Here is a 25,798-nt window from a genome sequence, read left to right as displayed (position 1 = left end):
GGGAGAAAGGTGGAATATAAATGAAGTATACAAATAAAAATCCATCCATGGTGTTCGTAACCTCATCCTTGAAAGTATTTTTGATAGGAAAGATTTATCTTGATGGACATTTAATTCTCTCTTATTTTTGCTGTGGCTTTTTGCTAATGCAATAAAGATTGATGATGATCAAAGCTGTCATGAAATCGACTCTTTTCACTATTCACTTCATTTTTGTTGATTCCTAAATGACTGTGGGGGAAATCATTTTTATCATTTTACTATATTTTTATTCCATTTTAGATGTTCATTTTTGTTTAAGTCGCTATGTAAGTAACTAGCTAGAAAAACAGGTTTCGTCTGTGCATGTGTTTGTGAACATAAAAGTATATTTTTGCATGGGACGTGACAGTATTTTTCATTTTCTACATTAGAGTCTATTAAAAAACAATGGACTATGACTCCAATCAACCAGAACTCAACATTTTAATAAAGGGATAATGCACACCTGTGGACAGCGAAGCGGAGTTTTTCCAGATACCAGCCCATTCAGATACCAGCTCACCAGAAGTGCGCACGCTAACACTGCACTAGATGAACAGGTACAATTTCTTTGGCAATCTATTTTTATTGAATTCAATCAACTAGAGAATACGCAGGTTTTTTTGAGGGAAGGCAGCGTTGCCGGTCCATTGCTAGATATCAACAATGACAAACTGGACTTTATTCCATTACTAATAGCATTTTAAAAAAATTATTATTCACTTTTTTGCCTGCACATGGCTCACTGAAAAGCATGCTTGTATTTGCCTACTATTAAACAGGTAAGAACTGAAAGACAGTAGCATAGGTGAGAACAAATTTGCCTAAAACCAACATTTCCCTCCCCACTGGCCCAGGCTGCTGATTGAGATACAGTCACAAACAGACCACTGGAATGACAATATACACCAGCATGTTCCAAAATTATCATGAAACCTATATTTACTCCAATGCAAATAGCCACTATTTCATCCTTCGCTGCCAATATAATAATGTTCAGGCATAAAATCTTGTTGCTTCTTAGGCTAACAGATTCTTTGTGGAAAAAGCTTTGATGGCCTGTAAGATGCTTCATCAGATCCATGAACTCAATCAACAGACACACACCCATAGATACGAAGCAAAAAATACTGTGAATGGTGAGGTTAAAAGGCTACAAGTGAAAGAGACAATCACCTTTCTATGATAAAACTAGACACATTTGTAACACCGGTGGTTAATCTAATTTAACAATGAGTAACACAATTAACATTTACTGAGGAATTCCAATTTAGCAATTTCATATTGGAGACTGTTTGAAGGACGAGGTCATTACACTGCCACATGTTATGAATAACACATGTTTAGTACCAGACATTTAGTTTGTTACAGTAATCTCTATAGCAGCACCAGGTATTAACTATGTAGCCGTATTTAATCCGGGACTCACTTCTGCAAAATGAGGTGCAACCTCTTTGGATTTTCACAATTTTTTGCACTAGGGATAAAAAAAAAAATGAGAAGGAAGTCAACATGAAGGCTCTGGGATGACCATCTCTTGCATCATTTTTCGGTTGATGTTTGTATTCTCTGTTCAGGTTTTGAGAATTCTGCCCATAGTTAACAGAAAAATTATTGTGCACAAGAGTAAATGCATCAAGACTCCCTAAAACTATGATATAGATCTGTGGTAAACTGGAAGCATATAATTCCTCTATATCTCCACTACTAGTTACACACATCCACTTCCACATGCTCAGATACAACAGCACATAACAGGATGGATATTCAATACAGATATAATTGCTAAATGATTGCATATGAACTGTAAATATATGTTATTTAGGATTGTATGAATGTATAATAATTTAGAAAACATACTGAATGTAACAATTGTTTATAGATACTTATTTTTGTAGAAGTTGTTGGTGATTTTGAAAACAAACAATTTTGGGGGGAAAAGACTCCCAATAACTATCACATCTGCCCTGTCTTTAAGTCCAAAGGTACAGATTTGAGGGGGGAAATTGTTTTAAAAAATTATATCCTATTTTACAAGACAGCTAACAATGCAACAGCAACTTACAAGGGCACAAAAACATAGAAGCCCATTAGCAAAATAAAAAATCACGAAGATTAAAACATGTAGCCAGATCTGCCAAAGCAATTCACCTACCACTAAACGCCCTCTGAAACAGAATGGTCTTGTACACCTTCCTAAGTGCAATCAGTGAAGGCTCGCTCCACACAGGAAAAGATGCACCAGTCCAGAAACAACACCCTTTACTCTAGAAGCCCCTCATCCATTACTTAATGTGTGGATAGTGTAATTTTCAGTTCTCTGTTCCTGGTAAATAACTATCCTGGATTTTGCCTGTTGTCCATGCCTCATTACAAGTTTTAGAATGAGGTATCAAATATTATCATATTCTAGGGTTCCGCTGTGTCACCCAAAATCCCAGAAGTCCAGTTTCAGAATGGGTAATGAGTGCATCTCATATCTGCACATGGATATAAATATGACACCATGGAGCAGATGCCCTGCCATCTACACAAAGTAGCTTGTAGGACTGAGTGTAGAGGAAGTGCTTAGGAAATGATCCTTCGAATTAGAGTGGTGGAAGTGTGACTTGATTTTCATCTGTGAAAAGATGGAAGCTAGGCTTATTTCCCTGCCAAAAACAATAGTGAAAGGAACATTTGATCATCCGACCAAAGAATCATTTGTCTAAATCAAGTCTTCCTTCAGGACTCACATTTAGAAATTTTTTTTGTGAAGCAGAATCGCTGTTTGCTAGCACTGCACTCGTATGGCTTTGTTTTACACTTGTTATCAGGTCCAACGTTAGCACATCCAAGGCATTTAATACCTCCAACTGTTCAAGACAAAAGGGAAAGAGGAATATCAGAGATATTTAGCCCTAGTCAAACATGTAACATGCTTAATATCTGGTTCAGATTCCTCAGAAGAACAGGCAGAAGCACCAAAGAGATAAGGTATCAAGGTATCAAAGAGTTATGGCACTTTTCCGCTTTAAAAGATAGCTTCAAGAAGTTGCTGTGTTGGTCTGCAGTAGAACAGCAGAATTTGAATCCACTTTAGAGACCAACAAGATTTTCAGGATAAAGCTCCTTTCTTCACATACTACTGAAGTCGTATAGTGAAAAGTTTCTCACTCACAATAATATGCTTCCCAACACAGACACAGACTCTGGGACTAGGGCTGGAATAAACCAAGATGCTAACTCTGTCCCCATATTCACTCCAACTACACAATCACCAGACCTAACAACATCAATTAGACCATCTCAGGTTCATTCACTTGTTCATCTTCCAATGTTATACATGCTACCAAGTGTCAGCAATGCTCTTCCACTCTCTACACGAGACAAACAGGTCAGAATGGGCATAAATCTGACATTAAAAATTGTAACTCAAAAACCAGTGGGAGAACATTTTAATCTTCCAGGATATTCCACTGCTGACCTAAAAATGGCTATCTTCAAAGAAAGAAGCTTCAAAGGCAGATTACAATGTGATATTGGTGAACTTCAGTTCATTCACAAGTTCGGAACAACGGAACTCTCAGGCTGAATAGAGACATAGGATTCTTATCTCACTACAGAAGCTAATTTCTGCTGAAATCCAGCTGCTTTGTCCTTTTACATACTGAATCCTTTCTGTGCTTCTCCCCTGCCACCTCCTGACTGGGACATAAAGGCTCAAGGATTTCAACTCCAACTTGTATCTTAAGGAGGGAGCTTTGACTCTCGAAAGCTTATACCCTGAAAATCCTGTTGGTCTCTAAGGTGCCACTGGATTGAAATCCTACTGCTTTAGAAGAGACCATAACACCAATCCAGAAATGTTTCCATAAAGTTCCCCATAACTTCCCCAATCCAGTTTTGAACCTAAGTACCACAGGAAGTCAACCTTTTGATGCACATTATAATGCAGAACAGCTTGTGGAAATCCTCCAGTTCTAAAGATTAGTCCAGGAAAACAAGATCTTCACTAGCAGAAGCAGATGTCTGGGCCGGTTTTATCAATCCACATGTGTGGATTCCCAAATATATAAGGCAGAGTAATGGAGATGACACTCCCACCAGCACCAAACGTACAATACTGCAGAACCAGTTTCCCATAAACTATGCAAAATAGCTAGATCAGGTTAATACACAAGCAGGTATGGCAGATACCACTGGATATCTTAATTGGATGCTGCCACACTTGGGGGTCAAAACAGGTAAGATGGAAATCACAGATCTCCATTTTACATCGAACTGTAACTCAAGCACCATCAGTTATTTCCTGTTCGTAAGATAAAGCCAATGTTGCCCTTCTGATCTCATGATTCTCTTGCTGAAATCCTCCTGATCAGTTATGTTGCCACAGTTTCACTTTTCTTCCCTCCTTTAACAACCTACCTATTCCTAAGAAGAGCATCGTGAAGAAACAAAGCACCAGGATATCGTTCATCTGAATTTTCATTCTGAAAATGTGAGTTCAAAAAACAGAAAGAAGCATACATTTAAAAAGCACATGTACCATTCAGAGAATCCAACAGATTATGGACAAATATGATCTACCTTCAGTCTTGGCTATACCAATATTAATGCTGCAATGGAACAGGAAGAACAGTCAGCCAGAGAAGCCAATAATGAGCTAAATGGACCAACAATCAGGCTGTGTGTGGTGGAGTCTATAGCGCAGCGATCAGACAGCTGATCCAATCACTGCCATTATTATCAAACATTTTCTTACATATACAAGCTCAAGATTTCACATGGGACTTCATGAGCACCCTTTTTAAGATTAGGATTTAGCCTTACTGTTTTCTGTATCAGCAACATCTCTCAAACTACCAATAAAATCAAGTCAGACTGATTTATGAGAGGATGAAAAATACGGCAGGGCAGAAAAAAGACAATTCTTTCATTCTTCAAAACTACAGAAATCTTTGACCCAACAGAGCAGCTGATGCCTGCAAAATGGTAATCATGAAATTATGAGAGTTTCTCTCTTATGTAAAATAGTTCCATGCATGTTATTCTTACTTGATGCGCAACTGCCAAGTAGTAGCCTCATTCTGAACAGAAGTCACAAAGCAAAATAAAACTATATTTTCTGCTTTTTTCAGTATACTTTTAGTTTTATTCCAGCTGCAACTTTTAAGACAGCCTTGCAGGTTGGATTAGGAGGGCAGCCAAGGCAGCCAAGTGGCTAATCTTATAGAACTGGACATCCTGGTATTTACTTTCTATTGACTCATGAGCATATTTTACAGATTTTGTGACCAACACCGTTATGCAGAGAAAGAATAAAACAATACTGACATGGACATTTAGAATAGATAGACTTTATTAAATCTAGAACTAATTTTGGTTTGTCTATAACAACACACAAAAATGCAAAGCAATTAATATAAGCTGTTATAGAATCTCATTTCTTAAGTCATGTTAATTTTAGCATTATTGTATATAAAACATAACAATCACTGATTATGAAGTACTTTTTTCCAACATTTGCACAACACAAAAACCATATGCTAATTTAAACATCTATTTTTTTTTTTACTTTAGGGGAAATTACTTCTGGGTATACCCTAAGACACAGCTAGGTCTACCCTCAGTATTTTTGTTTTTAATCCAAGGCTTGAAGTTCATACTTTTCCTTTAGCTAAAACAACTCTCATTCACCTGAGTTTGTATTCAAAGTACCTAGGATATAGTTGCTTTCTTCCCATCAGGCTTCCTTAGATAAGACAGCAGGACAGAAAGGAACCAACCATCTGATAGCAGCAACATCAAGTACCTGCTAAGCAACTCCCACAACGGGCAGGTCCAAATCTCAGCAGATGCGGTCTGTACTGCTGCTTTGAAGAATGTGCAACAAAATGCTGATTCCATTCCATAAATTATGAACATTCAGTCAGTGGTCAAATCAGCTGATCACCTGAAAAAGGTCACTGCGTAGGCAATCAAAGCAGGTGAGAATGTCTGTAACAACTCACCCTGGTAGCATTACCTTCTCATTCTGATATTATTATTAGCCAAATTCAATGTACTACAGGCACTAATCAACTGTGATCCTGTGATCTGGCTTAGCATACCTTAGTATATCTGGTCATAATCAACCAACAGCGGTCAATCTGCACTTCAGGTTAACTAGATTCTAGGGTGGTCCAGTAAATAAGCCACCGAGTTTTGATCTGCAGACTTATAGCCATGCCCCTCCTCAGGCAGTCTTGGGCAAGTTCTTTTCATTGTCCCCGTCTGAAAAACTGAAATGGATTGCACAGGCTAGTTATAAGGATGGAAAATAATTATTGTAACCAGCACCCACTACATTAATAACTATTTAAATGCCAAATGTTAGCTCTCCGGGAAATGCAAAAAACAAACATATAAAAATCCTAGCACTTAAAATTATTTGTTGTCGAAGGCAAAATCAATTCAGACTAAACTAATGCAGGTATTAAAACACCACTAGAAGGGCTACATAATTGGACACCGTGATACTTGAACATAAGGCATCAACAGGATGATATGAATGCAAGCAATACAGAGCAGTTTGGGATGGTTTGAAGCGAAAAGCTCTCTTAAAGCTTCAGCAAATGTATCAATTTCTATCCTTTCCCTAAAGAGGACTAGATGTACAATATTCCAGCCTCAAGCATAAAAACGGCTCATTGATCTAAAGTGCATGCCTTGCTTAAAACACAAAGCATCCTAGAATCAAAAATTTCCAGTGTGGAAAGGATTAATGGGGACTTCCACTGAGATCCCATCTAAACAGAAAAAGCATTCGGCATACATATTATACCCTCTGGTGGCAAGATTTCATAATAACTTCAGTTAGAAGAGGTGGCCAAACAGAATTAGTCCACTGTCAAGACCTGCAGGCCTCTCTCTCTTTACCCAATATGGGAGGAGGTGCTTCCCTGTCCCTCTGTGCCTGAAATATGTCCCTTCGCAATTTTTCCCCAAATATTTCTCTGATCACCTGATATTAAAACAGGAAGAAATTACCTGTGTCTTCCTCATATAAGGTAGAATTCCAACAGCAGAGGGAACAAAAACCAGAAGAATTATATGCAAAATAATCCGACACCCGTTTCAAGTTGAAACATTCTTTATTAAGTGTTTGTTTTCTTTCAAGATTATTTTCGTTCACACACACATTTTAAAAAATTCACATTATTGTACATTTAATATGGTCAGTCTCTGAGGGGAGGGGGACAAGGCATCATTATAGTATCCCTGAAACATCTACCTGAAATACACTCAGAGTAAAGAAAATGATGGAATGATAACTCATCCCACCTCAGACAGTTTTATTGCAGAGGCTCAACAGTTTCTCTCAGATTTGAGTATGGGGGTGGGTGATGCAGATGAATATGAACTGAAGGTAGAAAATTTAAGGAAGACCTGTATTACTCATTATTGCAGTTCTGATTCATGTTCTTATTAGGGCAGAACTAGATAATATGGCAAGCAGAGTCTGTACAGGAGCATGGCATTATTTTCGGAACACGGTGGGTGCACTGATTCATCTGGGGCACGGGAGATGAGGGTCTCCTTCCCCCGCACACATACAGTTTTTTCAAGAGCCAGAATGGCCAGCCACACTAGCTTTTGAAAATCGGTGGGGGAGGGGGACAGAAGCTGCTTACCACCCCCACCCCACCCCCCGAGCTGCTGCATGTCCTTGCAACAAACTCAGGAATACAGTATTGTTTAGTTTGGCTCTTAGAGAGAATGAATAAAAAAAGTGAAGAATTAGAAGTATAGCTTCATTCAGATATTCACATTATTATACACCAAAACATGTCATATTAAAGACTTCATTCTACATTTCAAAAATTTTGTATATTTTGGGATTATGAAATTTATAAAAAAGTGAACTTTTGCAAAAATTTAAAAAAAAGAATGCTGCAGCTTGTCCCCAAACTTCAGTTGGGCAGTATTTTGTGACTGCAGCAGTTTGGAGAAAGAAGGGAACAGAGATATTTGGGTCTTGACTGACATACAAAAATAATTCAAGCTAAGAACTTCCCATAAACTAAGGCACTGGCAACTTTGTCATGATCACAGTCAGATGTGAGATACAGTAGCAAACTTTCCCCCCATCACAGCAGTCAATGCTTGGTATTATATGCAGATTACTTATATACCTGACACAACTAAGCGAGTTAACCAAGTAAACCACTGAACATCTGGGTTCAGACTGTGGCAGGCATAATTGTCTCTCAGCAGAAGACACCAAGTCACTGTGACAAGATCCAACACTGATCAGATCTCAACTCGACACAATCATGTGGGTGGAAGCCACAGCTTCTGTATGCTGACAACATCACTAAGTTTCCCCTTGATTTTCAGGAAATGCCTCTTGAACTCCAAACCATCACCCTATAGAGGAAAAACACAACACCACAGCATCAGTGAATGAGTGCAGGTGTATATATTACGGGCAGTCAAGATGGGGGGACCAGGGGGGACAAAACTTCAGAGGCCTTGATCATCCCAGGAGCCCCACATTTTGGGTTGGATATGGATGATGTGAGCCAGGGGACAGAATGACTCTCTCAGGGCCCAACATGGCTTTCAGCAGTCCTACAAGTATTTGGTGGAGTTTCTATAAACTGGGAGAAAGCAACTCTGAGATAACATTTTATACTATCCCACACCAAAAGAGCACTTTCTTAATTGGAAATTATTTCAAATTTTTATCAGTTGTGTTTACACTGCTGAAGATCTGCCATTGCTTGAAACACTATTCATAGCTTTCTCCAGCAAAGAAAGATTAGCATCCACTTTTCCTCAATCTGTAGAATTTCTAAGCAATTTTGAGGAACAAAGACTGGTCAGGTCAAATGAAATACCAGCTTTATGTTGTACCACATAAGATGTTACTTTCCTGTGATTTCACTACATTTTGTTTGATAGATAACCTCCAGTGTCAAGAGCCAAAACTTTCCCATCCTTAGAATTAAGGCTACTGTTTAATTTGGCATACCTTCGACAGACGGAAATCCACAAGAATTTTGTCTTCCATTTCCACCAGATTTGCCTTGAAAATTAGTTTGTTGTTTCTTCTATCCATGGTTGAAATAGTGACCTTGCAAAGGAAAATAATTATTGGTTTATTAGGAGGAGGGAAAGACTGATGAGCAAATACTGAAGACATTGAGCAATGACTGAAGACGTTGACTGAAGGTCTCCTTGCCATTCAATATTGTGTGTAACCATCTCTCAGCCAAAAGATGTAAATTTCAAAGTGTCTTTACCTGGTTTGTGCAGCCTTTCTTCCAAATATAGCCCATCTTTTCACAAACTTCCTTCAAGATGCTGTAGGACTGAGCAGCATCCAGCTTTAGAAAGAAACGGGTCATTCTCTTCACCAACCGTTGCCATGGGTTCTGCAAGGAAGACCAGGATTCCGCAAAGCCAGTTAGAGGCTGAGTAATTAAAATATTCTTCTCAAATCAATTTTTTTTTTTAAAAAATGAAATATGTATATCAAGTTTTAATCACAACTGCACTCTCACCCGCCACCCCCTCCCGCAAGGTTTCAAGAAAAACTTTTTGAAACAAAAAGTAGTTTGTGCAGGCAACATGTTGGGTGATTAAATGAAACAAAACTATGGCTAAGAAGTGAAATACAGACACCCGTAAAAGCGTCAGCAACATCATTAGCCAGCTGGCTAGCAGTACCATTCTAAGCCCATATACTCAAAGTAAATCCAAGGGAGTTCAATAGGACTTACTCTCTAGTAAGTGTGCTTAGGATTGCTGCCTATGTTACTGGATTCTGCATAAAGCTAGAGCGAGATACTACAGGCAAACTTACCTGTGAAGAACTCGGTGTGCCAAGCAACTGGCTATTCAGTAGCATGTGTTCAGGGCAGGCTGGTTGGGAGAAGCTGATCCCTTGAACTAGCTTGTCAATACTGGCTGGACTGCTGTCCCACAAGGAGAACCCAGTGCCCAGTTCTGGCTGGGAATTGGAACATGTCATTCTTTCCTCACTGCAGCAATTTAAAAACACACACACAGACAAGCAATGACATAAACACAATGGTACATTTTCTAAGGCTATTGACTCTGAAGATCACTGCCATATGGTTATCATCAGATTTCTATCCTGTTCTACTTCCAAGGAGTTCACCACTCCTTTTCAAAAAGTCCTCACAACTCTGTGAGGTAGATTAGTTTGAAGAAAGCCACCATTGCAATATATGTAACTTTAAAGCTCAGCTGTCTTATGCCAAGGAGAGAGGGGGCTTTTTATTCAACTTATACCCTACTAATCCAGAGTCAAGTCCAGAAAGCAGCTACACATTTAGAAGCACAATAAAATTCAGCTACATCATTAATAAATGTGCCCGGTACCAACAACACAATGTCACCTCACTATTTTATTCAACCTATAAACTATTAATTCTCAGCTGTTTGTAGCTCAACAACCTAGCTTGTCCCCAAAGCTGCTGTAAACAGAAAAATTCACAAGGCACCCAGCTCCTTCCTTAACGGGACAGAAAATTTCCAGGCCACCCCAATTCTTCCAGATTATCCCTTTCATCAGTCACCACCACCACCCACTTATTAGGTAGAGTATAACTGGCTGAAGGAGAGCATTTCCCTTTCAGAGCAAAGAATGTATAACTCGTGCCGCCCCTCTCTCCCCTAGGTTGGGACGATTGTTTATTTCTTCCAGTTTTGACAAAAGAAGATCTTGAACCCCTTCCCCCAAAGAAGAGGGATTTCTTCCTCCTTTGATCTTCCTATGGCAGAGCCTATTTGCATGCCCCCTGGATTGATTGCCCTTAGCTGGGTGTCATCTTACAGCCTATTAGTTTGTTCCCAGCATTTTTCTAGCCACGAGGTGGACATTGCTTTCTTACAACAAACCTGCAAGGTAAGCCAAGCACAGTTAACTCTAAGAAAACTGTGGGGGTCAAGGGCCATTCTCTACAGCACGATTAAAAAGTTAAACATATATCCATTCTGATACTGAATGCAAAATTGACAGCTATAGATCTGATCTCTAAACTCATTTACTTTTACTGAAGATGAGTGGGCACATTAGCCAACTTTTCTTGTTTTGTACATATGGCACATTATAAAGAGTCACACACATTGTAGCCAAGTCTGACTATGCTGTGTGCCAAAAACATTCTGTGGCAAGGACAGCCACATTATGCACCTATATACATTAGTAGAAAATGAAGTCATTTTATTTTACCTCTGCTACTTAGGAAGAGCAAACAGCTATATAACCCATCCCTGAGATCACAACACACTGCCCCCATACTTATCTATAAAGTCTAGAGACTGACACAAATTGACACAAATTAATTCTGCATCAACAAGAATAAAACCTGACATAAAACACAAAATAAATAGGACTTATAAAAATTCTAAAAATACAAGGGACCACTCCGAGTTTAAAGAAAAACTAAATTTTAAATCTGCTTTTCTGTTAAAAGAAGAACAGAGGTATGAATTCTGAAATCAAAGAAAAGGCAAAAGCTCTGTATTACAAACAGCAGATGTTCTGGAGTAAGACTGGGTAGTAAAAATCCATTATTTAGTTGCATATATGTTTTCTTGCTTATATTAACCAATAAGTGTTCAAGTTTGTTCAAGTGTATGGAATAAAGAGCTAAACATTTAATCCGCATTTTAAATTGGTCTTTCTTCCTTAATGGTTTTATGCTACGTTGATTTAGAACCAATCTGTCCTATTCTGTATTGCATACACATGGTTATCACACATAGCATTTCCATACATTTTAAGGGAGGATAGACTGTAACTTTGTTAATACAGTATTTAAATATTAAAGCTAGTAAACCTCTCTCAACTAAAAGCCTCAGAAAGTAGAATTGTAAGATATTACAGCCCGCATTAAACTCTTACAAGTGGCCCAACCCTAGAATTTGCTAAAAGTAAAATGGGGGGAATACTTTCTGATACAAGACATATGGATTCATTCATCTTTGAGGTACTGACGGGAAGTCTTTTGGGGAAGTATTTCAGGAGCACTTCGTAGCATGCACAGCAGTGTTTATGCTGTCCATCCTTTAGGGATGTCAAGTCAGGGAGGAAGGCAAGAGCACAGCATGACAGGAGAAACAAGAAGCATCCTGGCCTGGCTAAGCCACAGCCCAGGTCCATTAGACCTTTCAGGTCCAGTATGTCACAAGCTTATCTCTGCTTTTGCCACAGATGGCATTTGCAAGTCAGCCACATATGCCTTAAAGAACTTTAGGCAGCTAAAATGATTAATTGTGAAATATTAACCAGACCCTACAAACAAACAAACAAACAAACATTCACCTGTGTGCACTTTTCACGGGTGAGAAGTCCATATCAGATCGAATGTGCTTAGAAAAACCTCCTGGAGAATCTGAAAGTCCCCCAGAGGAGACCCGAGGTCGCTTTATACCTAAAAGGCAAAAATCAGTATTCAGAAATTATTTTTCATTCCTCCTTTTTAAGGGCTGAGCAAGCAAATCATCATTACTTTTTGATGTTGGGCAACAGGCTGCAAACTCTACTAATATCAAGGAGGTAGAGACTCTCTGTGGCTATGTGCAAGCTAATTTCTGTCTCTCTTGCTACGTGCCAGAAGGAGCTAAACACAGGTCTTGCCATTATTTGTACACAACTCATGTCAAATGAGCCATGCTGAACTCTCTCAGCCTCACCCATCTCACAGGGCGATTGTTGTGAGGATAATGATAACACACTTTGTAAACTGCTCTGAGTGGGCATTAAGTTGTCCTGACGGGTGGTATATAAATCGAATGTTGTTGTTAATAGTGATGGGACCAGCTCTGCAGGCCAAACAGAAAGGAGGATAATGACAGTAGGGTTATCACATTGGTCTTCTTTCAGTTGTTAAGAGCTAATAAGCCTGTAGACACAAACTGCGTAAGCAGAGACTGAAAACCAATCCATGTCATAATTTTCCTTCAGAGAAGTATTGCCAAAAATCACTTATGGGTGGGGGTGGGGGGTTGTAACATGGGAAGGATTTACACTTTGACCTTCTCTCAAGCCAAACAGTGTATCAGGGACCCAAGAGGAGCCCTTGGTAATAGTCATTGAGAAATTAGTCCAATCAACAAAGAAATGAGTGAACTAAGAAAATCTTAGAAACGAACTAACCTTGATGGAAGTTAAACTGGATTCAGAATCCAGTTTCTAGACTTTATTTAAAAATCTTGAAAATATTTTCTGAATCTGGTTGGATCCAGACTAGATTTTCCATCAGAGGAAAGAACTTTCCTGCCTCTCCCCTCCCTCTAATCCCTACAAAATATGGCTCTTGGGGGGATAAAGGACCTTGATGAATGACAGGGGTGGGGTCTGCAGCAAGAAAAGGGAACTGGTGGAAATTGCCAGTTTAGTCTGGATCCAACCTGTAATGTATTTCTTTCCATGATACACGCTAGAATGCTAAGCAGAATAAGAAATCCGTTCAACTGTTTCCAGACTTGTCATAAGATATATACTGACGGATGTTTCAAGATGCTTACCTTTCTTTAGAGGTTTTGTATACCATCTGTCCTTTTTTATGTCTGCAATAGTAAGCCTTGATGCAGGATTCTCAGTTAGTATTTTGAGAAGTAAAGCTACAAAAGAAAAAAATATGGTCATATATGACCCACAAGTAGTCCTAACAGATTCCACAATAGCTGTCAACAAAATTAGTATCTCAAGTTTCAGTGAATTTCTATTTACCACACTACTACAATTAAACATTTTAAAAGGTTCCAATAATCAGGCTCTTTTGTTCTCAGTGCTGCCTGAAGGATATGATCTACATTAAAAAACAATCGTGTGGCATAATACTTAACATTTGTTTAGTGCTTTTAATGACTGAAGCACTTTCCATATATCATCACATAAGGAGAGAGAAACACCACTCCAGTGACTCCACTTCCCTAAGAGAGCCACCAACTCAAATCAATCAGATCGCAATTAGTCAAATGAGATACCCAAGGGCAATGAATCAATCTTCTTCCATGGTGTAAGGTATGTTTTCTTTTCTTTCCAATCACAGTACTCTTGACAAGTGTCACTAGGCTGATCCCATGGCAATTCTGCAAGAAAAGAAGCCACATTTCTTAACAAACCAGTAAGCAGTCTGGGAGAAAAGCATATTTAGAATGCTGACTTTCTGCAATAAGGGATTTTATCCTATCAGAAAAAGGTACTCTAGGGCTTTTAAAAAGAGTCATTAACATCTACCATATATTAGCTTGAAACGAAGTCACCAACTTCAAGTCACCTCAGACAAGGAAATCTGCATGAACACAAAAGCTGATAGTAATATAAGCCCCTGGCCAGGTTAAGTGGGCAGTTAAAACTTTTACAGCCTATCAGAGGATGTGGTTATTTCACAGTAATCATGTTTGTGGGCATTTCTCATACGTAGCAGGATAAAAGGAGGGAAGATTCCTTCTCCCCTCCCTCTGCCCTACCATTATTCATCCCCCGACTCTGTTTCTCCAAGTCTCTACTGATCCATTTGTTTAAGAGTAACTATGCAGCAGTAAGAAAGACGGTTTAAATTAACATTCTGCTTTGGATATATATCAGATGGGGAAACTGCGCCCAGTTTTACTGACTATTCCCTCAAAAAACAAATAAATAAAAGATAAGGTATACTGAAGAAGGTAGATTAGCTATTATGAGTTTATGGGGTTGCTACTAAGAGAGAAAGATATGGGGTTGGATCTCCAGACTGAAATTTTCAACAGGGGAGTGGAACTGTCTTGCCTCCTCCTCCCATGGAAGACCACTTATCTCCACAAAATGATGACAGGGGACCTTGGGGAATGACATGGGATCAGGGAGCAGAGGGAAGGAGGAATTGGTGGAAATAGACAATTTGTTCTGGATCCAACCTGCTGTCTAGTGTTAGATCTGGAAACAAGCTACATTGAATAGCCCAGTCCTCTAGAAAAAGAAGTCTTTTGGTCCAATGCAATACTACAACCTACCTAGGAAACTGAGAATATGGCTTTGATAAGAATTTTAAATTTACAGACATCCTGAAAATCCAGATGATAATACAAAAATTTTACTGCTAATCTGTACCACTGTTATGAAAACCAATTAAGTGCATTACACAGTTAAATCCACGTCAGGAAAACTAAAACTTGAGCATCCCTTACCTCCTGCCAACATAGCAGTGAGTACTATTCCACAGGACCAGACATCAACTGGCTCAGCATTAAATTCTTTTCTTTTAAGGACCTCTGGAGCAATATATGGGAGTGTGCCACACATCTTGTTCAACAATCGCTCATGACCATTATATTTAAATACAGTTGCTAGGCCAAAGTCAGAAATTTTGAGGTTATCTAGGTAAACAGAAGGAGAGAATTGGTGTATCATGTACCATCTTACTGCTTTATTAACTTTTGCTCCAAATGCAGCAAGGTTCTAATGAAATCATCTGTCTAAAGAGCCTCAGAAATGGAAAGGTAGCATGGCTCCCTGCGCTGGACACTGGGGTAAAAGAACAGGCAAGAATTGTTGTACTGTTTGTGAGGTATCAATTTGGCTGGTGATTGATGAAGACAGAAGGATGGCCTGAATGATCTGATCTAGTAAAACGTTAAATTCCTCCATCTAAAATCTGGAATAAATTTATCTAAATAAAACTCAAAGGTAAGCTCATCATTTCCTATTTTCCCAACAGTGCATATTTTCAGGCCATTAGTTTAGAACTGTTTTTTTTTCTCTTACCTCTTTCATCTAGCAAGAGATTCTCTGGCTTAATATCCCTGTGGGTTACTCCTATACTATGGAGGTAGACCTTTAAAAACAATACAAACTTATTAATTTCATGTTCTTCCTGGAGAGAAAAAAAGTTTAGAAAAGAAGCATGAAGAAACTTACCACACCAGCTATAAGTTGGTGGAAAAACTTTTGGGCATCTGGTTCAGGCATTCCTATATCAGGCTCTGTTGGAAAATACCTTATCAGGAAGAAGCTGAAAGTTGTTGGGTTTTTTAAAGTTTTATAAAGACATAATGTATTAAAACATTCTATTTTTCCCCGAAGCAGCTGTGTTTGTAGGTTCCAGAGCATCATGTACAATAACAAAGATTTCAACTGAAAGATCCAACTGGAACTTAAACATTCATAAGTAAGAGCAGTTTGCTTTGGATGCATTTACATAGCCAATTTCAGCTTTCCCCAGCTGTTCCGTGATCATGGGGACACTGACTACTGCAAAGCACCTGGATGTCAATTTGCATCATACCATAGGTGGTGGCTGATGGTATACAAGTGCCTTGCTTATGTGACATCAGTATCTTCCCAGGTCAGAAAAGAGAGAAGGAAACCACCAATACAGGAAGCTAAGAGAAAGACAATTCCAGAGGTAGACACAGGAATTCATTTGTCAGAGCCCAGTGAATTTGAATCAAGCACAACTGAACCAGCATTTTCAGAGAAACTGCTTGAATAAAAAAGCAGCTCAGCTAAGAGTACAACTGGAGATCACAGTTTCCATCCTCTCCCCCAACTCTTGCTTTCATTTCTGGTGATCGCTAGTCAGGAACGAGAAAATTCAATCCTCATTCACTCCTCACTCTCCAAGTGGCTTTAAATACTATGTAGCTGTCTCCTGGATGAGGGATGAGATTACGATAACAGACCAAGGCAGTATTGGAGGCCACTGCCACCCCAATCGTCTGCCCAAGGCCAGCACCTCACTTTATTAGAGATGGCCATGTTGACTAATAAGGATTCACACAGCTTGTAGGAAAGGCTGTTTAAGCATATCCTTTGAAAACACTGGTTCACTGCTGCGGAAGAAACGCCTTCCTCAAAACACACTGGGCCCTAACAAATGAATTCTTGAGACCTGGATTGTTATAACTGCTTTCAAGTCCACTCACACACAATTAATTGCAGCATCTTCATTTCCTAAACATTTCCATTGTAGATATTAATTGCATGCAATAAGTGACACTGAAAAATGCAGGCCCATTCTTTAAATTACTTGTGGCAACATTAAATGGTTACAGCACCTGAGCTACTCACAATATTCACAACATTCCAGATACAGAATAGTTTAGCGATTGTGCACATAACCAAGGCACAGCCTGTCTATGGAGCTTACACAAGACATGGAGAAAGATGAATTTATTTTAATGTTTTATTTGCCACATTCCTAAACTTTAGGGGAGAGTTGCAATCTAAATACAACACAAATAATACACAGATAAGAATCTCAGACCCAAGTAATGAAGCAATGCCAGAAAGAGCCCAAGTTTTGAAAATATGAGCTTCACTACCGCAATACCGTCACTGAGAATGCTTCTTTTTCTGCTTTGCAACCAGGACTTCGTGAACAGATGGGAGTATCAACAGGTAAATCTGAGCAGATTTAACAGTAACTCTCTACATAGGAACTGAACCCAAAATTTCACCATCACTACAAGCATCACCTTGTAAGCCCACAAAATACCCTGTACCTATTCGGTCGAAGAGTTCTCCTCCACTGCAGTACTCCAAGAAGAGATACTGAATAGTGCCTTCTCGCCGGTGCCCATAGAATTTTACAATGTTCTCATGATTCAACATTTTGTTAATGCAGATTTCCTTCTTAATCTGATCTGGGCACTCCGCTGCACGTTTCATGTCAACAATTTTCACTGCAACTGCCTCTTCAGTGCGTCTGTTCACAGCTAGCTGAACTCTAAAACGACAAAAAGCATGATCACAAAGGAGAAAGACAGGATAACTTGTTAATCCCTGCTACAATTATGCATTAGTCTAAACCCCATCCACCACCCACAGCCCATCCTTTATCTCTTAAAATGGAAAATTGGCTCCACAATCTGAATTCAATTTCTTCAATATTTTTATTTTCCTTGAAAAAAAGAATTTAATTGTACTAAGAATCCACCGCTCACAGTATCTGTTTATTCTGCAGACATACAAATGTTTTCTGCCTCTGAGAGCCATGCACAGTATTTTGCTGATTATACTCACTCTCCATAGGCCCCTTCTCCAAGGGTCTGCACTAGGTCCCAGTCCTCCACAAAGGGCACTGCCATTTTTACAAACACCACATATGCTACAAAAATTAAAGAAACAATGGATTAAATGACTCTCACAAGAGCAGTCTCTTGTGTCCCCGCATATAAATGTTCCTGAATCAGCACTAAATAACCTAACAGACACCTCCAGGATGTTACAGCTGTAGTCCTATACAGAATTTCTTGAGAGTAAATTGTTCTTAATCAACTGGGACACTGGATCAGATTGCAAGTCTGCCTTCACATGCATGTTTAAGAAAAAATGATCAACCTGGGCCCATTAAGCCCGCATGCAGCCCAAAATTTTACTGGTGCTTTTGAAGGTAGCTTTGCCTCCAGTATATCTGTGTTGTGGTCCACTGGATCCACCTGTGAGTGGGCATTACTTTTAAACAGTAATGCAGATGGAGATTAAAACCTCTTTGACTGAAATAAAGCAGTACATGTATCACACTACTGCTTGGTAACTGAATAGTCTCTTAAAACATTCAATCTTTGCAGGGCTTATCCCTCAATCTGTAAGGGAGATGTTAAGATTTTATTTATTTGTTCCAGGTTCAGAGTGAAGTATTCCCCGGCCAATAAATGGCCAAGCTACACACAATAAAAAAATCTAGCGTTAAAAAACAAACCGCTAAGTTTGCCACATAATCACTAAAACAATTGTATTAACTATCAGCCTCAGAACTTTAAAAAATGTGTTGCTTAATGGGCAGTCTTTTAAAAAAGAAGCAGAGCTCCAGGAATGCAATGCTATTACAGAGAAGGTCTCGCACTTTGCACTAACAGACCTTTCATGGGAGCAGAATCAGGAGTGTGGCCTTACCTAGAAATCTGACTTAGTGAGGAATATAGTTCTTTTCACATATTTGAAGCGAATAAATATACAATGAACATCTGTAAGCACTGCAGGGGGGGGGCTAGGTCAGTGGCAGCAGGCTGTACCCCTGATCTGCATGAGCTGATGGTAAAACAAGGTGTATGTATGTGTGTATGGCATACATACACTCTCTACACTTTTTGAAATGCTGCTTTTAAAAAAAAAAGTATTCCCTTTAAATTTATTTATTTAAAACATGTTAAGCCACCTTTCCACCCAGCTAAGATTTCCCGCGGCAGTGAATAAAAATATTAAAACAAGTTTAAAAACACACAAATATATAGAAAGTTAAAAGCAATTACAAGAACACATGACAGACACATGAATAAGAAGAGGCAACAGGAATCAGTGAGGGAATGCCAGACAAAACAGAGAAGTCTTCATCCACAGGTAGAAGACAATTAACAGAAGTAGTCAGATACATCTCTCTGGGAATTCCACAATTCTGGAGCCAAGACCAAGAAAGACCTTTCTTTAGTTGCCATTTGTCTAGCCACACATATGCAAACAGAATTCTTCTTGCTGTACAGACAACAGGTGTGCATACAGGGCAAGCATACAGAAAGGGAACAGGAGTGAACGCAGTAGCCTTCATAGGCACAGAGCTCATGCACACAAACTGTACAAGCTCAACCTCATGATCAGGATTGCTTCTCCCAATCACAGAGCACAGTTTGTGCCCACATGAAGGCCAGGGGACAGGGACAAAAGTATCTTCTTCAGGTATCTAAAGAAGTGAGCTGTGACTCACGGAAGATCATACCCTACCACAAGTTTTGTTAGTCTTATAGGTGCCACTAGACTCCTGCTCTTTTCTACTGCATGCTTAATTGTATTCCCCCTCTCTATACAATGATCCTATACACACAACTGTACAGAGCAATAGCTTGTTTACAGCAGATCCTAAAATAAAAGATTAAGATTCAGGCCCTGTAGCACCTTAAAGACCAACTAGATTTCCAGGGTATGACCTTTCAAGAGTAAAAGCTTTGACTCTCAAAAGCTCATACCCTGGAAACTTTGCGCTTCTATACTGTTTTTGTAGACAGATTAGTGCCCCACTCAGAGCAATGAACAAAGTCAGAGTTATTATTGCTCCATGACAGAGCTGGGGCTGAGACTAGTGGCTTACCCAAGACCACCTGCTGAGCTCATGGCAATAGCAGGATCTGAATCAGGAAAATGCTACACAATTTAGTTGGCCTTTAAGGTGCTATTGGACCCAGTCTTGCTCTTCTACTGCAGACCAACATGGCTACCCACCTGAAACCAAAGTAAGAGCTTATTACCCTAATCAATAAAGGATGCCACACCCTCCAGTTTGCAAGATCTGAGCAAGGCTATTGATGATAGGAAGGTTTGGAGGTTTTTCATTCATAGGGTTACAATAAGTTGGAAACGACCTGATGGCACACAACACACAATCCCTAATCAAGTAACAGGGACCCCGTGCAAGCAATTTACTGTTCTCACCCTCCCTCCCCTTACACACACACACACCTTGTACAAGTAGGTGGAGAATTAACTCAATAAAATCACGTTTTCCCAGGCCTGCTCAATGCAACAACCAGGGAAAGTGCAACACTTGAAGCGAAATATCTTGAACAAGCACAGGGCTGTGAACCATCTATGGGGGGGGGGTTAAAACCCCTATCTAAAATTTTCAGTTTGCGAATTTACCACCGCAAATTGAACCCTAGGATCTGCCATTGCGAACAAAAACCGCAGGTATTACTGGGGTTCTCAGATTGCAAGTCAGGGCCCCAAAGTTTGGAAGCCACTGCCCCATGGGGGGGGGGCGTAAAGTTCGACCCTCCCACCCTCACCCCCCCCCCCGCGCCGCTATTCTCCCCCTCAAAGCCCCTCTTAACGACCCCAACACCAACAGGACAGAATTCGTATCCGACAAAAGGGGCGTAAAATAACACCCGAGGGCCCGAGTCAATAAGAAAGGAAGATAATGGGGGGAAATACGGGAAGGGGAGAGAACGGGGAAAGCGAGCAGCGGGGCCAGGCTTCGGGCCGGGCCTCGGACGCTTGTGAGGGATGAGGCGCGGCCGAGTTCTCTCCCCGCCGAGACCCGCACACGCCACCGCTCCCCGCGTCTCACCCGCCCGGCGCTCCTTCAGCGAGCGGCGCTTCCCGCCCAGCAGCACCAGCCGCCGCGGCGACCAAGCCAACCAGAGCCGGGCAGGAGGTCGAGGAGGAGGAGAAGGGGAAGGCGGCAGGGAAGAAGAAGAAGAAGAAGCCGCCGCGTCGGGATTCCGGCGCCAGCCCCGCCTCCTGCCCGCCGCTCCCCCTGGCCGGCCAGGCGTCATGGCGGCCCGCCAGCCCAGGAAGTCTCTCAGACCCGCCAGCCTCGTCTTGTCCCCTCGCCGCGCGCGCCAAACGGGCAGAGAAGCCACGAAATGGCGGCATAGAAATCTTAGAGAGATCGCGCTCGCATCTATATGTGTGTGTTTAAAAATCCCGCCTTTCCGCTGAGCGGCATTATGGCTCGTCTCTCTCTCCGGCTTTCTTCTCAAAATAACTCAGTTTAGAGTAAGTGCGATGGACGGACTATTACTGTTATTACAGCTAGTTTCCTCACTCTTACTTTGCAATACCCCGCTAGGGTTGCCAGCCTCCAGGTAGTGGCTGGAGATCTCCCAGAATTATAACTGGTCTCCAGGCCACAGAGATCATTTCACCTGGAGAAAATGGCTACTTTGGCGGGTGGACTCTATGGAATTATGCCATGCCAAGGTCATTTCCCTCCCCAAACCCCACTTTCTCCAGGTTTCTCTCTCCAGCTCTCCAGGAATTTCCCAACTTGGAGCTGGCAATCCTATACCCTGCCCTCCGCCTGGATAAGAACCGTTTCCTTTTCCCACTTTTTGTATCTGAGGAAAGGAGCTCTGACTCTCTAAAGCTCATACCCTGGAAATCTGGTTGGTCTTTAACTTGCTACAGGAACCAGATCTTGCTCTTTTATTGCAGACCTATACAGCTACTCCTCTGAAACAGTGCAATCCTAAAACGTTGCCCCACTCTAAGCCCTATTATCCATGGGCTTGGACCAGAGTAACTCTTGTTTAGGGTTGTACTATGAATGGAGGATCTGAATAAAGATTTTCACAGCACCAGCGCAGAGCGGTAAACTGCAGTCGAAGCTCTGCTCACCACCTGAGTTAGATCCTGGCAGAAGCCAGATTCAGGTAGCCGGCTCAAGGTTGACTCAGCCTTCAATCCTTCTGAGATCGGTAAAATGAGTACCCAGTTTCTTCGGGGAAAAATGTAGGTGACTGGGGAAGGCAGTGGCAAACCACCCCATAACAAAAGTCTGCCAAGAAAACGTCATGATGCGACATGCCCCCCTGGGTCAGTAATGATTCGGTGCTTGCACTTTAACCTTTTTTTAACCCAATAGTAGCTTTTCACATTGTTCCACCAAAGAGAAAACATGCCAGGGAGACTTTTTTAAAGAAGCCCAGGCTTCTACCATTGGTTGCCAGATGGAACCTGAAAGTACAACTGATCTCCAGCTGAGAGATCCTTTCTCCTGGAGAAAACGGCTGCTTTAGAGGGTGAACCCTACTGCATTGTACCCTGCTGTCCCCCCAACCCCACCCTCCCCACCCCAAATCTCCCAGAATTTCCCACAGTTGGCAGCAACCCTGCTTCCACCAGCAGGATTCAAGTCTTTGCAGACTAACAAGCTTTCAGAATATAAGCTTTCTAAATTCAAAGCTTCTCTCTTCTCCCTGTATCTGAAGAAGGGAGCTTTGACTCTCCAAAGCTTAAACCCTGGAAATCTTGTTGGTGTCTCAGGTGCCACTGGAATCAAAGCCAGCTGTTCTACTGGAGACTAATACACCTACCTGAAACCGCTCCTACCAGACCTGCTAGTTTTCTGTGAAGGAATTTTTGTGCCTGCTTCCAGTGTTTAACCAGAGTTCTAGTCCATTCTACCTCACGTACTAATAGTGTAAAGCGATTTTTGTGCTTGTGAGTGTTCATGAGTGGCCTAGACTTCTGCCTGACATGCTAGGGTGGTTTTTTTTTGGCAGGGGTAGGGGAACCCACTTGTCATCTGAAATACTGTGGGTTATTTTTTATCCCCTGCTGAGGAGCTTAGGGCAGCACCACCCATGGTTACCCACATAACAAGCCTTTGAGGTAGGTTAGGCCAAAAGAGCAGAGACAGACTGGCCCAAATTGAGCCAATGGACTTCTTCACAGAGTAGCAGGGGGCTGAAGATGCTTACCAGAGACACTTTCTAATTACAGGTGTCTCAAATAAAAGCTCCCTTGTTGACACCACTGCACATTGGTTCCCCAACAAATGTCTTCCAAACCTTGCCAGCAGCTTTTTTATTGAACAGTCTTATTAATCAGGATAATGAAAGGGAAAAGCATCTCCCTCAGAGAGATGGAGATGCAGCCCAATTAAAGGCCACCCCTCTTTTCACAGAGCTTGCTAAACACTTCAGAAAGCCCTGTTAACTAAGGGTACTTTCTGTTTTCTGGTAGTCATACCTTGTATACCTCTACCCCTTATTTGTCATTCCGGACTGCTTTTTAGCAATGTTGGCCTGCACACTTAGAAAATTGCCAGTTTTTAGATTTCAGCTCCCAAGAAGTTACATCTTCAATTACATATATCTTGCCTCTAGGATATATGGAGGTAAGTGCATGTGCGCAAACAATAAAGCTGCAGAATTATGACTTACTGCTAGTATGATTCATTGAATTCAGAGCAACTCTAGGAACAGGCTGCCATTGCTTTGTAATAAACACTAATACACATAAAGCACAAAATTAAACCTAGGGATGCAGGTCAGGCAGGCACTTGAATCCAGCACTTCATCCAGATGGGGGCAATAGCCAGCTGACCCTTTCCTGGAAGAGTATGACTCGGCCACAAGTCACTGATGCCTGTTCAGTCCTGATCAGTTTACTGTAGTATGTGCTGCCTCTGAAAAGCATCTGGAAACAACTGGCACACAGTGGAGTGGCCGTTATCATTAACAGGGACAGAGGGATGGAGCATGTCATGCCACTATGCCAACTTCACTGGCTACCAGTTTGATTTCAGCCCATAGTTTTTACCTTAAAGGGCTGACAGTATGAGACCAGGGCATTTATAAGGCTGCCAACTTCCACATGAACCTCCTGCGTATTAGAATTTGCTTCAGACCATTCTCTGTGTATCAGTGATTTGATAGATAGCCATAACGATCCAAGTCTTCCTTTCAGAGTTATCAAAACTGCAGGATTTCTTACTCAGGAAACTTTCCCTGGTACTATTAGTGTAAAGTTAAAGCTGTTAGTCATTGCAAAGCATTTAGGATCCTCCTTTACCTATTTCTTTCTACTCAATATTATCCAAATGTTCTTGCAGTTACATTAATTGAATAGCTTTCTCGTTTTGCTCTGTTACACTTCTTGTGGCTATTCAAATTCTGCTGGTCTTGTTAAGTCTGTTCTAAGTTCTTTCTTACATAGCTTGAAGCTTATAAACCAAAAGGCAGAACCGACTACCATAAATATCTTGAGACTTTCCTCTAAGTTAACATTTATAGAATTGGGCTATGCAGTATTACATTCAGCAGAACAGCACCTACCGGTTTTATTTTGAACCATTAGGAGGAGAACTGTAATAAAGTATTTCTTCACCCAGAAGTACATTTACAGACACATACTTTGCTTTTGGAGCACGAGACTAGATCACTCTGCCTAGATCACTCCTTTCCTGGTTGTCTGAATGCAACCATCACTGCACTTCTTCCTTCCGCTCAAATGCAACTATGAATTGGCGTTGAAAAATAAAGCTTTTCTGCAAAGTGTCTCTTTATTTTTCTCTTTTGTGATCACACACACCTAAATCTGTAAACATACTTTTAGGTTCAGAGCAAGATTTTAATGTACAGGGAATTTCTTTATGACATTTTATATTCAAGCAGCACCAGGCCCCTTATACAAAAGATAATGAAGGGGAATCAGGCCTTTTACTTCTACCATAAAAAACTGATCTAGCTTTATTTAAATATTCAACCCATAGAGGTAGAAAGGTTAGATGTGAATGCAGTCATAAAACTTCCAAGTGTGAGCTCTGAAACCAGTTAAATAACCGAAGCTAGAGGTTTGAGAACAGATAAGCTAGGTGGTAAGTTTAAGTGAAAATTTACAGATACTGTTACAGTCCAGGCTATAATTTTATACTGGTGACTGAAAATGTTCACTTAAACTTATCACCTTGCTTATCTATTTGAACTTCTGACCTCTTTATTTGTAACTGCTATTCAGTTTCTTCAGATACACAGAAGTCACACTTGGAAGTTTTATGACTGCATTCACACCTAATCTCTACCTCTCCCCCCACCCACCCACAGATTTACACTTGAAAGTTTCATTATGGAATTCACATTGACTTAACTCCTCCTTCTCTCCTAACCTTCTCCCTTAAGCATGAGCTCCACATATCCGAAGTAGTGAGATGTGAATCAGAAAAGCTCATCCATAAATGTTAGTCTTTAATTCATCACTGGACTTCCATTGCCCAACCTACTTAACAGGGACCCTATCTGGGAGAAAAGTGGAGTATTAATGAAGTAAATTAATTTATTCTTTGGATGGCCATGACAGCAGGGAAATTTGCTTCTTAGTATGGCATGTAAATATTCACACAGTATAAAATTTAAAAAGCAAGAGCCCAGACAATTTACATAGGTGAAAGTGAGCGAAGGGGACAGAAAATGAGAGGGCTCAATTGTGACAGATCTTCCCTTTAAATTATAGATATTCGGACTACTCTTGTTACAAACCGTCATGTGAAAAGGGAGAATGAACGAGAACACACAC

General features: G+C 40.6%; 2 protein-coding genes across 2 annotated transcripts; both read right to left on the bottom strand.

Moving 5' to 3' along the window:
- Window positions 1-496: 496 nt before the first annotated feature.
- On the bottom strand, window positions 497-4,492 carry LOC129342694 (prostate stem cell antigen-like). The gene is made up of 3 exons (XM_054998592.1): window positions 4,429-4,492; window positions 2,757-2,876; window positions 497-1,498 (listed from the first exon to the last, which is right to left on the bottom strand). The coding sequence occupies exons 1-3, from the start codon at window positions 4,490-4,492 to the stop codon at window positions 1,365-1,367; spliced, it is 318 nt and encodes a 105-aa protein (XP_054854567.1). The 3' UTR covers window positions 497-1,364.
- Window positions 4,493-7,531: 3,039 nt separating this feature from the next.
- CHEK1 (checkpoint kinase 1) lies at window positions 7,532-21,217 on the bottom strand. Its single transcript, XM_054997753.1, has 13 exons — window positions 21,066-21,217; window positions 18,029-18,113; window positions 17,509-17,732; window positions 15,923-15,987; window positions 15,770-15,839; window positions 15,193-15,381; window positions 14,011-14,115; window positions 13,549-13,644; window positions 12,344-12,452; window positions 9,854-10,031; window positions 9,291-9,422; window positions 9,020-9,121; window positions 7,532-8,412 (listed from the first exon to the last, which is right to left on the bottom strand). The coding sequence occupies exons 2-13, from the start codon at window positions 18,091-18,093 to the stop codon at window positions 8,317-8,319; spliced, it is 1,431 nt and encodes a 476-aa protein (XP_054853728.1). The 5' UTR covers window positions 18,094-18,113; window positions 21,066-21,217; the 3' UTR covers window positions 7,532-8,316.
- Between the last annotated feature and the right edge of the window lie 4,581 nt (window positions 21,218-25,798).

The sequence above is a fragment of the Eublepharis macularius genome, chromosome 14 (genome assembly GCF_028583425.1).
Source record: "Eublepharis macularius isolate TG4126 chromosome 14, MPM_Emac_v1.0, whole genome shotgun sequence".
In the NCBI taxonomy this organism is placed as follows: Eukaryota; Metazoa; Chordata; class Lepidosauria; order Squamata; family Eublepharidae; genus Eublepharis; species Eublepharis macularius.
The sequence above is the reverse complement of the archived record's forward strand: the minus strand, read 5'-3'. Positions and strand labels throughout refer to the sequence as shown.

What these genes read in the sequence shown, in the direction of transcription:
- CHEK1 (XM_054997753.1), bottom strand. Translation starts at nt 18,093, where the DNA reads ATGGCAGTGCCCTTTGTGGAGGACTGGGACCTAGTGCAGACCCTTGGA. An exon ending in GGAGAAGGGGCCTATGGAGA is followed by an intron (nt 17,733 to 18,028) that starts GTGAGTATAATC and finishes TTGTCGTTTTAG; the next exon opens with AGTTCAGCTAGCTGTGAACA. An exon ending in CCCGTGAAAAGTGCACACAG is followed by an intron (nt 10,032 to 12,343) that starts GTGAATGTTTGT and finishes AAATTGCTGCAG; the next exon opens with TGAGGAAAGAATGACATGTT.
- LOC129342694 (XM_054998592.1), bottom strand. Translation starts at nt 4,492, where the DNA reads ATGAAAATTCAGATGAACGATATCCTGGTGCTTTGTTTCTTCACGATG. An exon ending in GATGCTCTTCTTAGGAATAG is followed by an intron (nt 2,877 to 4,428) that starts GTAGGTTGTTAA and finishes TGTCTTGAACAG; the next exon opens with TTGGAGGTATTAAATGCCTT. An exon ending in CACAAAAAAAATTTCTAAAT is followed by an intron (nt 1,499 to 2,756) that starts GTGAGTCCTGAA and finishes TTTTATCCCTAG; the next exon opens with TGCAAAAAATTGTGAAAATC.